Source organism: Peromyscus leucopus, chromosome 23, assembly GCF_004664715.2.
Source record: "Peromyscus leucopus breed LL Stock chromosome 23, UCI_PerLeu_2.1, whole genome shotgun sequence".
NCBI lineage: Eukaryota > Metazoa > Chordata > Mammalia > Rodentia > Cricetidae > Peromyscus > Peromyscus leucopus.
This window is the reverse complement of record NC_051082.1, coordinates 43,889,375-43,905,913: the sequence shown is the minus strand read 5'-3', so window position 1 is coordinate 43,905,913 and position 16,539 is coordinate 43,889,375. Positions and strand designations below refer to the sequence as shown.

The window sequence follows — 16,539 nt, the reverse complement described above, 5'->3', positions numbered from 1 at the left end:
CCAAGGTATGCTGTAGTGGGTAGCCATTCCAGCTTGGATCTGGAAGTTCCAACCCCCATTGAGACTCTGGCAACTGTCACGCCTACAAGCCGGGGCGAGGGGAGGCGCCTGGAGACCTGGATGGGCCAGCGCTCTCTCTGTGCGCTCTCTCTGTGCACTCTCTCTGTGCCAGGACGCTGAACGGTGAAGGTGGACTGTGCAGAACTCCGGAGAACACTGCTGGATTGCGATACACCTTCCCCAGACCCTGCGACCTACCTTTCACTTAATTTGTGAGTTACGCCATTAAATAAATATCCTTTTAACTACGTGGAGTGGCCAAAATAATTTCTCCAATAGTATGCCCTTAGCCATTAATGCTTGGCAGCTCCCTGGCTCACTGCCAGCAACTGAGAGCTCACTGTTTCTTGTCTGTAGCTCCTCATTGCCTTCTATCCTATTCAGCCTCAGCTCCCCCAGGCTCTTGCTGTCTCTACTCCTGTCGTCCCTTGTAGTCAATGCTTGCTTTTCACTGCCATTTTCAAATAATCTCTTTATCATATCACCAGCTCAGTCACTGAACTGATGAGAAGGATGAGAAGCAGGCAAAGACCAATGGAGAGAAGACTTTCATGGAGCCTGATGTTGCAGCATGGGTCACAATGGCTGCTTCTGTTCACGGGGGCTTGTGATTGCAAAAGGATTTTTAGAAAGCTGGGGTTCGCTGGCACGTTGGAGAGGATGAACCAGAGGATTGTGAGTTTGAGGCCAGTGTGGGCAACATAATGAAATACTGGAGGGAGGGGAGGTGGGAAAAACAGGGAGCAAGAGGGAGAGAGAGGAGGAGGGAGGGAGAGAAGGAGAGAGGAAAGGAGACAGAAGCTGTTTGAGACAGTGGTGTCCAGGATAGTGGCTTTTGGAAGTAGAAATGTGTTTCAACAGCCAACGTCTGTGAATGCTGTGCAGCTTCCTTTAGGGGGCTGTGGCGTGTTCAAAGCAGAGAAGCTTCTAAGAAGGTGTTCCTGCTGCCCTGAGGGCAGTCCACCAAACTGATTAGCTAATAGTATTCTGCTTGGCACACTCAGGAAGAGGCTAGCAGCTACCAATTAGGGAAGCAAATACTTAGCTTATCTAAAGAAAAAAAACATTAAGATGGGTTCTTATAATAAAGCTTTATTGTTAACATTAATAGTCATTCAATACTATTTAATAATGTTCTATACTCAGTCTATACTCAGCTAAATACCCATTGCGAGAGTTGATGATTCTATTTGCTCCAAAAGTATTTCGTGTGTGTGTGTGTGTGTGTGTGTGTGTGTGTGTCTGTATTTGTGTTTGTGTGTTTTAGTATGCGTTTTTGTGATCATGTGCATACCCTAAGGTCTTCATATTGAACTTGGAGCTCACCAGTTTGGTTAAGAAAGTTGGGCAGTGGATCCCAGGAATCTGCCCATTTCGGCCTCTCACCACTGGGTACACACTGCACCCAGCTCTTACCTGGGTCCTGGGGATCCAAACTGGGCTCCTCACACTCGTGCAGCAATCGCTTTGCCAGCAGCAGACTAAGCCATTTCTCCAGCTCCCTGTTTCACAAACGTTTCTATTATGAATTTTCTCACAGAAATATTGTAATAAAATGGGAAGAGGTTCTGGTGAGATAACTCAGCTGGTAGAAATATTTGCTGAGCAAGCCGGACAACCTTACTTAGATCCGTAGAATCTGTGTAAATGTGAGTGGAGAGAACCAACTCCACAAAGAAGCCTTTTGACCCACAACTACACACTGTGGCTTGTGCGTGCCATAATATTCACTCACCTGCATTTACACACTTACTTCATAGACACACAAATAGTATTTTTAAAAAAGACTTAATTATTCATTATGTATACAGTGTTCTGCCTGCATGTTTGCCTGCAGGCCAGAAGAGGGCACCAGATCTCATTACGGATGGTTTTGAGCTACCATGTGTCTGGACATTGAACTCAGGACCTCTGGAAGAGCAGCCACTGCTCTTAACAGCTGAGCTATCAACAAATAGTATTTTTAATAAATAAATAATTTGAAGATGCACTCATAAGACTACATAAATATGCAATGTCTGCTACTCCAATGAAGGTAGGGGTGTGTGTGTGTGTGTGTGTGTGTGTGTGTGTGTGTGTGTGTGTTCATGAGGATTAAACCTAGGGTCTTGCATATGCTAGGCAGGCACTCCACCACTAAGCTACATCCAGCCCTTTTTTTTGTTTCCTTGTTTTCTTTCTGTTTTGAGGCGGCTCACTAAGTTACCCAGAACCCACTCTGGAACCCAGGTAGGCCTGAACCTGCAATCCTGAGTGACTGCCATTACAATCCTGCACTAGCAGATCCAACTTCTTAAGGAATTTTTGAACAAACAATTGACATGGAGCAGGGCTGGAGAGGTGGCTCAGCAGTTAAGAGCATGCACTGCTTTTCCTGATGCTCTTCCAGAGGACTTGCATTTGACTTCCACCACCAATGTCTGTCAGATTACCCCACCTGTAACTCCAGCTCAGGGTATCTGATGCCTGTGGTCTCTAAAGGCACACAGACACACACAGACACAGACACCCCCCCCAGACACACACACAGACACAGACAGACAGACAGACAGACAGACACACACACACATACACACACACACACACACACACACACACACGCCACATAATGTTTTTAATGTTCAAGAAATTACCAGGAGGGTCAGCTAGATGCCATGCTAGCCTGAAAACTTGACTTCAGTCCCAGAACCCACAGTGGAGGAATAGACCTAACTCCCAAAAGTTATCCTCTGATCTCCTGAGCATGCCATGGACACACTCACATAAAACAAACAACGATAATAAATCAAGTTGTTTATTGATATATATATATATCAATATATTGATTTATTTTTATATATGATTTATTTATATATGTGATTTGAAAATATAAAATTTATAATTATAAAATCGCCATGGAAACCAATATAAACAAACACATCTGAAAGCCACATGGTCTTAAAGACAGGGAAAATGCAAATCTCACATTCCTCCATATTTTCCTCAATCGGTGTCTCTGTGTATTAGACAACCACTTAAGAAATTGTCCTGTAATTGTACTTCCTATCCACCCAAAGACTCATGGGTCTAGGCTATGGGTAGGTAATGTTTGCTGTCAACCCCTCCAGTTCAGCACCTGCCAGTCACTGCTACCTACTTGCGTGGTATAATGGTGAATCTTTTTTTTTTTTTTATTTGAGACAGGGTTTCTCCATGGTTCTGGCTGTCCTAGAACTCACTGTGTAGACCAGGCTGGCCTTGAACTCACAGAGCTGCCTGCCTCTGCTTCCCAAGTACTGGGATTAAAGGCGTGCACCACCACTGCCCGACTAAAAACATTAAGTATACTTTTTATCATTACAAGTGGAGAATGTTCCTCATGGTGACTCTGAATTATCAGCTTGATTAGATTTAGAGACAGTAAAAGAAACTGCCTTAGTTTTTTGTGCCTTAGTTTCTTTTTATGTCGCTTTGATAAAAGACCCCAACAAAAGTACTCAAGGGAGCAAGGGCTTCTTTTGTCTCAGTTCACAGTTCAAAAGTCATTCATCATGGTGGGGAAGCCAAACAGACAGGAGCTTGAAGCAGCTGGTCCTATGGAATCTACAACCAGGAAGCAGAGAGGGGTGGGGAATCACTGTGTTCAACTCTGTTTCTCCGTTTATGCAATCCGTAATCTCACCCCAGGGAAATGGTGTCTGCAGAGTGGGTCTCCCCACCTCAGGGAATCCCATCAAGAGGACGGCACAGGCTTGCCCAGAGGCCGTTCCAACTAGATATTCCCTCACAGCAATTCTAGATCCATCCCAGAGACAAGTCACTGAGTATGTCCTTGAGGGAGTTTCCTGAGAAGCTTTCTTTTTTCTTTTATTTATTTTTTATTTTATGAACAGTAATGTTTTGCCTGCATATATGTCTGTGTGAAGGTGTCGGGCTCCTGGAACTGGAGTCACAGACAGTTGTGAGCTGCCATGTGGGTGCTGGGAATTGAACTTGGCTCCTTTGGAAGAGCACTCAGTGCTCTTAACCTCAGAGCCATCTCTTCAGCCTCCCTAAGAGGTTTTCTGAGGAAAAAAGACCCACCTTGAAATGGGTAGCACCATCTCATGGTTTTAGACTGAATGGAAAAAAAAAAAAGAAAAAGTGAGCTGAGCAACAGCCTCTCTCTCTCCTTCCCTCCCTTCCTCTCCTCCTCTTTCCCCCCTCTGTCTCTCTTTCCCAATCTCCCCTCTCTCTCCCCCTCCATCCCTTCCTCTCTTCTCCTCCCCTCTCTCCCCTCTTTCTCCCTCTCCATCCTTCTGTCTCTCTCTGTCTCCCCCTTTTCTCCCTTTCCCTCTTCCTCTCTCCCTCCTCTCTCCCTCTCTCCCCTCCTCTCTCCCTCTCTCCCTCCTCTCTCCCTCTCTCCCCTCCTCTCTCCCTCTCTTCCCTCCTCTCTCCCTCTCTCCCCTCCTCTCTCCCTCTCTTCCCTCCTCTCTCCCTCTCTCCCCTCCTCTCTCCCTCTCTCCCTGCTTCCTGACGATGGATGTAATGCCACCAGTCTTTTCCCACTCCTACCACCACACCTTCCCTGCTGTGATGAATTGTAGCCTTTCCAACTCTGAGCTCAACTAAACATTTCCTTCCTAAAGTTGCTTCTGTCAAATATTTTGCCCAGCAGTGTTAAAGCCTAGGTCCCCAACTAATGGTACTGTTTTCAGAGGTCCTTGAAATGCAAGGCTTGGGGCCTAGCTGGAGGAAGTAGATTCAATGGTAGCAGTGGGGATTTATTGGGGCTATCTGGTCCCTTCCTGTCTTCCTCTTTCCATTTCCTGTATACCCTGCAAGGAACAGCAATCCCACCACTATGATGTTCTGCCTCACCATGATCACAGAACCATAAAGCCAAGGGACTATGGACTAAACCCTCTGAAGTGATGAGGTCAAATAAAATGTTCCTTTTTCAGGTGCCTATGTCACATGAATATAAAAGCAATTAATAGAGAAAACAGGTGCCAGGGAAGCGGCGCCTCTGCTGTGGTAAAACTGACCTTGTGGTTTCTAAGCCTTCGGAGCTGACTTGAAAGAGAAATCAGAAGAAGTGTGGGGCTGCACAACAGAGAAGTTTTAGGATGTTGTAAACCCAACTTGGTGAGAGACCCTGGAGTGAGTTCAAAAGACATGAATCCTAGTAGATACTCACAAAGTGTAGACTACACCCAGAGGTTTAAAGTGAGAATGAGATATGTATTGGAAATTGCACGAGGCCATTTGTATTACATTCTGGAAAGGAATTTGTCAATATTTTGCCTGTGCCCTTAGACTTTGTTTTTCTTGTTTGTTTGTTTTGGTTTTTGTATTTTTCAGGGGACCTCACCATGTGCCTTTGTCTGGTTTGGAACAGATCAGGCTGGTCTCCAGCTCACAGAAGATCCTTCTGCCACCATGAGCCACCATGTCCAGTTGCTTTGACTGAGTCTAGAATTATCTTACATTAATTGATGTCAGAGAACCCATCTTCGTTGTGGGCAGGTCCATCCCCTAGACAGGGCATATTGGGCTGTATAAGATGAAGAAGGAGCTGAACAGCATCGTGTATCATCCACTCTCTGCTTCCTGACTGAGGATGCAGTGTGACCAGCCACCTACTTCTACCTCCTGCTGATGGACTTCCCTGCCACGACTGACTGTACTGTTGAACTGTAAACCAGAATCAGTCCTTTCTCCCCTAAGTTGCTTTCCTCAAGGCATTTTGATCATAGCAAAAGACAAAAATCCAAGATAATATTGTACTAACTAATGTGGTAAAGCAATTTTTGAGACAGCATTGCATGTAGAATATGGTGTAGTTACTGTAAGCTGCTTTTAGCCAGGTTTAAAAGTAAAAATTATTGTCAAAAGCAGAGCAGAAAGACTTGAGGAAAAGTTTGTGATTTGGTCAGAAAAGCATGTGTAAAGTTGAGGCCAGAGCAGAGGTGGTTTCTGGAAAGGCAGCAGTGTGGGTGGGATCAGCATAGCCTGTATTTGAATTCAGCAGTGGAGCAAAAGTGACAATATCGTGGTCATGCTCACACCTCCAAATGTCAATGGGTATTTATCCTCGTGTGCTTCCACGTCAGACAGAGGATGGCAGATATGCTGGGTAGCTGGTAAGACACTAGTAAAGACAGATAACATGGCAGCACCTGGACCCCTGGCTACTAGCTGCATCTCCCACTGTACAATGACTGTACTCGATCCATGGCTGGGTGTCCATGGTACTTTGATTCCCTTTGGTCCTCTGTTCTGTGCCCTATAGTAGGTTGCCTTCTTGAGTGCTTTGATGGTTATCTTCAACTGTCAACTTGACACAATCTAGAATAATTTGGAAAGAGAATTTCCATGGGTGGGTTGTCCTATAGGCATATCTGTGGGAGATTGCCTTAACTAAGTTAATTGATGTGAGGAGGACCAGCCCACTGTGGGTGGTACCATTCCCTGGAAAGGGGATTCAGAATTGTTTAAGAGTAAAGGAATCAAACTGACGGCAAGTTGATGAGGGAGTATATATGCATTCGTATCTCTCTGCAGACATGATGTCACTAGCTGTTTGATGCTGCCTTGACTTCTCCACGGTGACCGACTGTAACCTGGACTTACCAGCTGAAATAAATCCCTTCCTTTACTGAGTTACTTTTTATCAGGATATTTAATCACAGGAACAGAAATATAAAGCAGGATAGACACTGAATGTCAACTCTTCTGTTAAGGGATGCCACCATTCTGTCCATTTGGCAGTGAGCCTTGGGGCTGGCCTCTTTTTCAGGGGGTCTGAATCCAGAGACTGTCACTTCATATATATTCCCCTCTTTGTAAACTTAACCAGCTGAGAGAGTCAGTTTTGAATCCTGTGAGCACAGGTAGCAAAAATCCACCCTTAGCAGTCATCCTCTGCACCCAAGGGTCTCACTAGATTTTAGGAGTCACAGCATTGGAAGATTTCTTCAAGGGTTAAAGACCATATTTACCAGAGGACACAATGGAAATGTTAGAGGGGCAGGCACAGCAAGGCGTAGAGATGCTAAGGGTAGAAGCCCAGGCTCAACTTTGCTCTGAGGTCTTCATGTTCATATGGACACTACATTTATGGTCATCACTCACCAGCCAGAAGCACTGGCTCAAAGGTGCCATCAGATAAGAACCTTTGGCCTGATACCACCCCGCATGTCAGATCTCCATCACCTTGCAAAAGTCTCCCAAAGACTCCACCTTGTTGTGTTCAGTTACAGTGATCTCGCTTTCTTTAGAATCCCCATTGCATTCTTCAACTATAGATTTCCAAACCTGCACAACCATGCTCGGAACAAGTAGACATATCAACCCATCAGTTACACATGTTGTCTTTCAAACCGGTTGCCAGGGTGGAAGACTGATGACCTCACAGGCTTCCGTCCCTCCTGATTGGAAGGGTCAAACTCTGTGGAGCTAGGCAGCGCGGTGGACAGACTCACCTTCTCAAGGCTCTGCTACACACCGGACTTCTCCCTAGGTTACAGAAGGGAGAACTAGAGGTGGATTCAGCCAGAGTCCAGGAGGAGGGTGGGAGAGACGAGAGTCTAGGATTTGTAGATGAGAAGGAAGTGTCTAAGAGAATTATGGCATCCGGTGACCCATCCTCGACACCTGAGGAACAGTGTCCCCAGCTTAGCACCACGGTGTCCTCACCAGTGGTGGATGAAGAGATCCCAGGACTATCAGGTGAGGAGGTTTCCAGGGTGAGAAGAGATGTGAGCGAGTGGCCATAAGGAGGAGGGGCATAGAAGTAAGAAAGGAGGAGATGGATGCCAGAGACAGGAGAAGGGGAGGGCAGGCAATGGGATGTGGATGTCACCAGGGCTGAAAACTACAGAGCAAAGAAGGGGAATAAAGAATTATAGAATGACATTTCTTCCAGGAGGCATATCTCTGAGTTTGAGCTAGCCTGGTCTATAAAGCAAGTTCCAGGACAGTGAGAGATACAGAGCAAAACCCTGTCTAAAAAATCAAACTTGATTTTTAGTTAATTAATAAAAAATTTTTAAAAAATTTCCTTTTTTTTAACCAAATGGAGCAATAGTGTATAATGGGGAAGAGGCTGAGGTTTCAAACGGGAGTGCAGAGGGCAGGTGAACCGAAACACTTCATTGAGCTGTGGGGAGAACGCAGCCCCAGGACACACATTGCAAAGAGAAGAGACGTGGCAAGTGATGTTGGAGGTGGGATGAGTGTGGGTCAGTGGCAGGGTGCAGACTGACCCCTAATCCTCAGAACCAAGTAGACACATCAGTCTGTCAGTTACACGTGTTTTATTTCAAACTGGTTGCCAGATTGGAAGGCTGATGACATCACAGGCGTCCGCCCTCCTGATTGGAGGAGAAGCACTCCATGGTGGTGGGCAGCTCAGGGGACAACAGTATCTTCTTGGAGCTTTCCTCCACACCTCTCCTCTCCCTACATGGGGGAAGGGACATCATGTGTGGATTCAGCGAGAGTCAGGGAGGAGGGTGGGATAGATCAGAGTCTGGGATTTGTGGACAGGAGGAAACAGGTTGGGAGAATCGTGACCACTGGCCAACTGTCATTGTGTTCTGAGGAACAGAGTCCTCAGCCTGGCATCACCAGGTCCTTAACTGGGGTGGTGGTGGATGGGGAGATCTCAGGACCATCAGGTGAGGGACTGTGTGAGAAGAGGTGTGAGAGGGTGACAGCAAGGAGGAAGGACATGGAAGGAAGGAGGGAGGAGGGAGGAAGGCAGGAAAGAGGGAGAGAAGGAAGGAGGGAGCAGGGAAGGAGGGAAGGAGGGAGATAAGGAAGGAGGGAAGGATGGAAGGATAGAAGGAAGGAAGTAGGGAAGGAAGAAGGGAGGAGGGAAGCAGAGAGAACAGGTCAGACACAGATGTCACATGGACAGAAAATCTACAGAACAAAGAAGGGGTTAGGCACCAAGACTCAGAGACAGGACAGAGAAGAGGGGACACAGGAAGAGACTTCCTTTTCATGGGGACAATTCATGTCTAATGAGGAAGAGTCTTGAGGAACAGGGAGAGGGGATGGGGACAAGATGAGGGGCAGGTGGCTATCAGCACAGAGGGAAAGGCACAAATGTTTGGGGACAGGCAGAAGCTGAAGAGGTTTGGGGTGTTTGGGGTGCCGGGAGGCAGGGGTGAGGTCATCAAAGCCAGAGCTTCACACAGGGGTGTGGTTTCTTCACTTAGAACCAAGAGTGGAGGCCATCCCCCAGCCTCCATCCGCCAGCCCAAAGAGGAAGAGGGACTTGTCATCGGATTCTGAGGATGACCTGGCAGAGCTTTGGGACCCTGAACCCGAGCCAGTGTGGTCAGTGGAGACACTGTGTGGGCTCAGGATGAAGCTAAAGAGGCAGCGTGTGTCTACAGTGAGGCCTGAACACCACAAAGTCTTTGCCAGGCTGCTGGGTAGGTGATACCTGCATGGCTCCCTCCTTAGGCAAAAGAGGGAACGTCTGGTCAACCTCCTTCCTCATGGGAAAGCTACCCTCACAGCCAGGGCTCTGTCAGCCTGAAGACTTACATTAAGTTGGTTCTCAGGAACACATAGGTGGCAGGGGCTTAGGCTAGAGTTGAAAAAAGGTTCACATGGAGGTGAGGAAGAAGACTGTAACTTTCCTCTTTCTGACTTTGCTGAGTTGAGGTGTCTTCATCCACATCAGGGCAACACAGTCACGTTCCCACCCTCATATGACATCACATGGGACTGCCAGTGTAAGTGCTTCTGGCCTGTGATGTGGTGCATTTGATGCAATGAGAGGGGATCACGGTGTGTCGAAATATCTTGGTCCTGGGATGGGGATGCAGCTCAGTTGTAGAGTCTTCTTTCACACATTTACACTCCTGGATTGATCCCAGAGCCACACACACACAAAAGTGCACCTGAAGTGTGGTATGCATGCCACTGATACTCTAAACTTCACTCAGTGCCTCCTCTCCAGAGTCTCAGAGTCTCTTACTCAAGGATGGTACTACCCACAGTGGGCTGGAGCCTCCTATGTAAATTAGCAATCATAAGTTACCCCAAAACTTATCCACAAGTCAATCTGATTGAGACAATCTTCAAATTAAGTCCCTCAGGTAACTCTGGACTATTTCAAGAGGAGACCAGAAGTTAACTAGAAGACTTCCCCTATTGTCAACATGGTACATAAACATATCACCTTAAAGCATAACCTTTCCTTTCTTGTTTGTCCCCAAGATCTTATGTTGATATAATACAAATAGTGTACAACTGTAAAAGTCTCACCTTTTTTTTAAGTTCAAATTCTTTAAAGGGGAAATGATTTGGAAATAACCAAGGTCTCTTAGCTGTGGGCTTTTGTAAAATGAAAAACAAGTTAAACACCTTTTTACTCCAAAAGGGAGGAAACCAGGCATAAAAACAACCACACTTAAGAAAAACCAAAATCCAGCAGTATAGATCAAATCTGAGCTCAATGTCTGACATTTGGGATACATTCATTATCTTACAGTTCATTTATAATCTTACGGCTCCAAAGGGCTTGGGCAGACCCACTTCTTCAACTCAACCCTCTGCACCACACACAGCTTGTCTCATAGGCACAGGTCCACTGTCCTTGGGGGTCATCACACAGTCCTAGCATGTCCAGTACCCTGGGGTGTCTGCTGTAACTGGGTCTGCAACTTCACCAAGGTGATTGCTGGCCTCGCGTTAGGACTCTGACCATGTCACATGATGTCCAGTCTCAGGGACTCCACGAAGGCCCTTCAGCCCTTCAGCTTTGATCTCATCAAAGAGCTGTACCACGTGGGAAACTCTTAGACATCACCGTGTTCTACTACCAGCTTGAGATACAGCCTTTCTTCTCCTGGGCCACATCTGTGTGCTGGCCCTGAGAATACACTTCCCAGAAGAAAATGGCACAACGATGTTGATCTTTTATTAATGGAAGCTGATTCTTTGGCACTAGACAGCCAGTAACCACAGAGTCTTTAAAATACCACGTGACAGACACTGAAGCACGCGCACGCGCGCACGCACACACACACACACACACACACACACACACACACACACTCAGCGCATGGTATTTATTAGATTGGCTTATAGGATATGGTGTGGATAGGCCAACAATGTCAGTCTCACACCAGTTCTGACCAGAATCCTCCCCCAGGGAGGTGGTTCTCACGGCCCTCTCTCCCAAGCTGTTCCAGTTCACACCATGACACATGTGCTTCATTCACAGAGGATCCCGTGGTGAAAAAATTCCTGGCCTGGGACAAGATGCTGAGAGTGTCTGATAAGGTGTGCTGAGCTGGGCTCCAGATCCTCTCCTGCCTGGGGAGGGACCTCCCTGACCCACAGTCCTCTGTCCCTCCACAGTTGTCTCTGAAGCCACATGGTCCTAACCCTTGATATCCTGCCAGTGTCTCCCCTCAGGGCCCGGTAGTGTCTCACAGAGTGGACAGGAGGCCCATGCCTCACTGGGGTCCTCGGGATCTGAGCCCACGGTCGCCATCTTACCCTGGGAATTGCCTCTTCTCTCACAGTTCTCTGGGACCCTTTGTTCCCGACAGGCAAAGACCTCCCTGTCCCTGTTGTCCTAAGCTCTCCCTCAGAACTGCCCCAGGGCCAGCCATGCTGGAGCAACGAGGCCTGCTCCCTCTGGCCTGGTCCACCCGAAAGTCCCTTTCTCCTCCCTGCCCCACTCCAGCAGGCCCCCAAAACTCTGGGCTCCTCTCTGAGCCTCATGTCACCCACCTCAGCCTCCCCCTCCCTGCCCCTGCCTGCTCCCTCTCCAGGGTGTGACCTCCCCTCCCCTGTCTCCTCTCTCCATCAGTACCTCCTGTCTATGGTCATAGCTTATTTCAGCCGTGCAGGGCTCTTCTCCTGGCAGTTTAGGCCAATCCACTTCTTCCTGGCTCTGTGAGTATTTTGCCTCCTCCTGTTGGTCTCTGTCCCCTGCCCTGAGTGTGTGTGTGTGTGTGTGTGTATCACAAAAAGTAGGCCTCTGGCCTGTCCCTGTAGCATAAATGTCCTTAAACTGTTCTTTATTATTATTATTATTTTAAACTAACACCAGCTAGAAATTTGACAAGGGCTGGAGAGATGGCTCAGTTGATAAAATACTTGCCATGCAAGCGTGAAGACGTGTTCAGATTTAGCGCCCACATGAAAGTAGTGAGCCAGGTGCTTGAATTCCAGGGCTATGGGGTCAAGTAAAGGAAGATCACCTGGGGATCAGAGCAGCCCCCTAGTCTAGCATGTGAGATTGAGGTCCCAGGGAGAGAGACTGTTACATGAAACAAGGTAGACAGCTCCTAGGAAAAACTTAGGGTTGACTTCGAGCTAAATGTAAGTGCTTAATTGTACACACACACACACACACACACACACACACACACACGCACGCACGCACGCACGTGCACGTGTGCATGTGTGCGCAAATATTAAAAATATGAAAGAGATAGGTTGTAGCCTCTGGTCTTCTCTCCTTTTTCTCAGTCCCATCATAGCGGACACTTGTTGAAAGCAAGAGCTTGTCAAACATCCAGTCATTTTTGGGACACTTCAATTCTGTTTTTTTAAAAAAAGTATTATTTATTTATTTATTTATTTATTTATTTATTTATTTATTTATTTATTATGTATACAGAAGAGGGTGCCAGATCTCATTACAGATGGTTGTGAGCCACCATGTGGTTGCTGGGAATTGAACTCAGGACCTCTGGAAGGGCAGTCAGTGCTCTTAACCTCCGAGCCATCTCTCCAGCCCCAATTCTGTTTTATTTTGGAGGTGTTTCTGTGATAAACTCAGTCAATGAAGTAATCAACATTGCACATGCCTTTTCTATCACTTCCATTCATTTATTCACTCATTCAGCGGTTCATTTAACACATTCCAGAAAGCATACCCTTAGTGTCACAAAATGTGAGGTAACACTGGGGGAGATCTCAGAAATGTCAGTTGAGCATCAAGGAGAGAACAAGGAGGGAAGACAAGCAGGGTCAGGCCTGACTCTGGGATGCTCATTCCAGGGAAGGGAGCACATGTCCAGGGAAGGGAGAGGGTGGAGTCAGCTCTCTGGTGAGAACTGCAGAAATAGCACTGGGCTCTGCCAATGGCTTGTCTGCTCGGTTGATGTGATCCCCATGCTGAGGTGCCCCCCTGGCCCTCCTCCTGGGTCCTCCTGAGCCTTTCACGACACTCTAATTTCTTCCCTAGGTACCTGGCCAATGACATGGAGGAGGACAACCAGGCCCCTAAACAAGACATTTTTTACTTCCTCTATGGGAAGAGCTATGCCCAGCGCCCCATGTTCCACAAACTGCGGTTCCAGCTCATTCGGTCCATGGGCTGGAGGATCTGGGTGTCCCGGGAGGAGTGTGAAGAGGTGGGTGGGTGTGGGGCACATGGGGTGCAGAAGGGCAGGCTGGACAGACAAGAGAGAAATGCGGTTGAATATGGGAGGTGGGATTTGGGGAATGGGAAACCTTAAGGCTGAACAGGAAGCGTAAAGGTGTTGGAGGGAGCACACGGCATTGCTCAGGGATCTGATTCTCTCTCCAGATCCAGGCTTACAACCCAGAGCTGTGGGTGTGGGCACGAGATCGCACCAACCTGAACTTAGAACCATAAATCCATAGAGGCTTGAGGTCATTGGCCTGAGGAAGGTATGTTGGTGTTCTCTGAGGTGTATAGTCCTGTCTGTGGTCTAATTAAGAAAGCCACTAAGCTTCCACTTAACCCACCCTCATCCCACACTCGCTTCCATCCTTTGAAATAGCCTAGCCAGTAGCATAGATGTATCTGTCCCATCACTAGACACACACACACACACACACACACACACACACACACACACACACACACAGAGGGGGGGTGGGGGAGAGAGAGGGGAGAGAGAGAGGTAGAGAGAGAGAGAGAGAGAGAGAGAGAGAGAGAGAGAGAGAGAGAGAGAGAGAGAGAGATGTGGAGAGGAGGGAGACAACCAGGGAGACATGATCTTGGGGAGACAGGCTATGTGCCTAGAGGCCACTCAGTTGACCTCATAAGTGGGCACTGTTACAAGGACTGCGATTGGGCAGGTCACCAGGCTTGGGGCAAAGCATTTCACAGCCTTCTGAGCCATTTCATCAGCCCCAGGGACTAATTCCAACCCACAATTAGAGTTACAGTTTTGGGCAGAAGATGAAGCGAGTGTTTGGTTTTCATTCCATGTTAACAGCCAAGTTCTATGTAGAGGATTATAGCCTCACTTCAGGGGTTAGGGCTAGGATTTGGCACAGGGGCTCATGGGTCAAGATGGTAACATGTTAGTGATGTTTACAGCATGGCTAGAAGTCCAGATTTTAAGCAACCAGTGAAGCCCTTAATTCAGAGTCACATTCTGAAAGTAGGTCTCAGGTGACGGCTGTAAAGAGGGGTGCTGGGCCTGACCTTAGGAAGATGAGGTGAATTCGGGAATCAAGGTTACCAAAGGTTGAGAATTACAGTTGAGCATGATACTTCAGGGTTCAGATCAAGAATCAGGGTTGAGCAGATAGAACGATAGTTCTGTGGTTAAGAGCACTTGCTGCCCTTTCAGAGAACAGGACTTGGTTCCCAGTGGCCATGAGGGGCAGTTCATAACAGCCTCTAAGTCCTTTCCAGGGGATCTGAAGTTCTCTTCTGGCTTCTGCAGTCATCTACAAACACACACACAAACACACACACACACACACACACACACACACACACACACACACACACACACACTTAAAGAATCGAGTGTTAAGAGCCAGAGTTGCTCCATGGTAGAGCCTCCATGTGTCAGCCCCAGCACCTGACCCTGAGCACCACAGAACAACAGACAAAAGGAAGAAGGGTTCGACATAAGTTCCCATCTGTCAAATGTTCTAACCTCTAGTTAGGATTGACTTGGGACATAACTCTTGTTCTTGCTTGAAGAATTGCATGTATGAAGTCTGACATGGCCTCACTCTTCCCTCCAGATCCCTGTGCCTGAGGGAGACACTCTATGCCAACATTAAGGACTGCTGGGGGAAAGAAGAGAGGACTGCCTTGCACAGGAGACTAGAAGAACCCAGATTCTTCTAGAAGGAGTGGAATGGAATCACCACACTGTGCTCCTGGGGGTGGGAACACATGTAGAGGCTCTGGAGGGGAAATGAGAAATCAGGATTCCTCCAGGGCCCATTCTACTCAGCGGCACCATCCAGATGTTATGCCTAATGTCCTCAGTCCCATCTCCCCGAGGTAGCTGCTGAAGGCCCAGTGATTTCCTATAATTTGTCTCCACAATCTCAGGCCATTGAAGGAGGCACTCAGGGCTCAGATGAGGAGGGACCTACCTTCATAATATAGTATTTGATTTATATAATTGTAATAACTTTCACATGTCACAAGTTTTATTGCGTTATCAATATACATAACAAGTTTTGTTATATTATTAATAAATAAACTTCATTGTATTGTTACATGTTCACTACGGAATAATTAGCATATTAGTTTTATAATGGTTCCAGTTTTGGGAACATGCTGCTCCTGTATTTTATCATAGCTCTTATAATGTTTATATATCCATAACTATTTTCATTAAATGGAGAATTTTTACCTTTTAAAATCTATTATATTTATGTGTCTATTTGTCTTATATCTGGGTAGCAGAACCCTAGATCTTTGTGAATATAAGTTTTTATTTATTTTATATTTAGTCTCCATTGTTGAATGTAAACATTTAGCTTTGATACTTTAACTTGCTTGGACATGTTTGTATATTACTTTAAAAAGGCTATGTGTGTGAAAGAGCATCCATGTTACAAGGTCCTTCCTCTGGGGACAGATAATAAAGATTAAGTGTGTTTTATGTTCTATGAGTTTATGTTACTATGAACTCTTTGGTTTTTTTTTTTGGGGTGTGTGTGTTATGCATTTGTGGATGTCTTCATGTTCACCTGTGTGTAATTCTGTGTATATGTGAGTGTACGTGTGGAGGCTGGAGGTCTGAGGTTGATTTCTGATGTTTTCCCTGATGGCTCCCTACCTTATTCATGAAGGCAGTTTCTCCCTTGAACCCAGAGCTCCCCAATATACTGAGTCTCTGCAGCTTGCTCCGAGGACACACACTGGCCCCTTTCTGTTTTCTCTACAGGAGAGCCGCCATGTCTACCTGGCAATTGCATGGTATGGGGATCCGAACTCGGGTCTTCAAGCTTGTTGCTTGCACAGCACACACTTTATCGGGGGGCCATCTCCCAATCCCTGCTACTGTGATTTCTCAGATGCCGTTCTCTTGTGTACCGTTTGTCTGAAGTGATCATGTGTCATGTCACTGAAATCAATGAAGAAAAAGGAAAAGACTTGGGATTTCCTATAAGGGTGGAACAACACAGTCATGCTAGCAAATGAGGAAAGATCTTGCATGTACAACTGTGCATATGTGTGCTGTTTGTTTATGTTTATGTAGATGTGTACAGATGCCTATGGGTACATGTGCACACTTGTGTATGTAG

General features: G+C 46.7%; 1 protein-coding gene across 1 annotated transcript; it reads left to right on the top strand.

The window, feature by feature from the left end:
• Positions 1 to 8,385: 8,385 nt before the first annotated feature.
• Positions 8,386 to 15,913, top strand: LOC114707573 (speedy protein E4A-like). Its single transcript, XM_037198566.1, has 7 exons — positions 8,386 to 8,702; positions 9,249 to 9,467; positions 11,270 to 11,328; positions 11,864 to 11,949; positions 13,250 to 13,418; positions 13,595 to 13,698; positions 15,019 to 15,913. The coding sequence occupies exons 1-6, from the start codon at positions 8,489 to 8,491 to the stop codon at positions 13,661 to 13,663; spliced, it is 816 nt and encodes a 271-aa protein (XP_037054461.1). The 5' UTR covers positions 8,386 to 8,488; the 3' UTR covers positions 13,664 to 13,698; positions 15,019 to 15,913.
• The last annotated feature ends 626 nt before the right edge of the window (positions 15,914 to 16,539 follow it).

Coding starts and splice junctions, on each gene's coding strand:
- LOC114707573 (XM_037198566.1), top strand. CDS start 8,489: ATGGGGGAAGGGACATCATGTGTGGATTCAGCGAGAGTCAGGGAGGAG. Junction 11,329..11,863: donor TGCTGAGAGTGTCTGATAAG/GTGTGCTGAGCT, acceptor TCTCTCCATCAG/TACCTCCTGTCTATGGTCAT. Junction 11,950..13,249: donor ATCCACTTCTTCCTGGCTCT/GTGAGTATTTTG, acceptor TTTCTTCCCTAG/GTACCTGGCCAATGACATGG.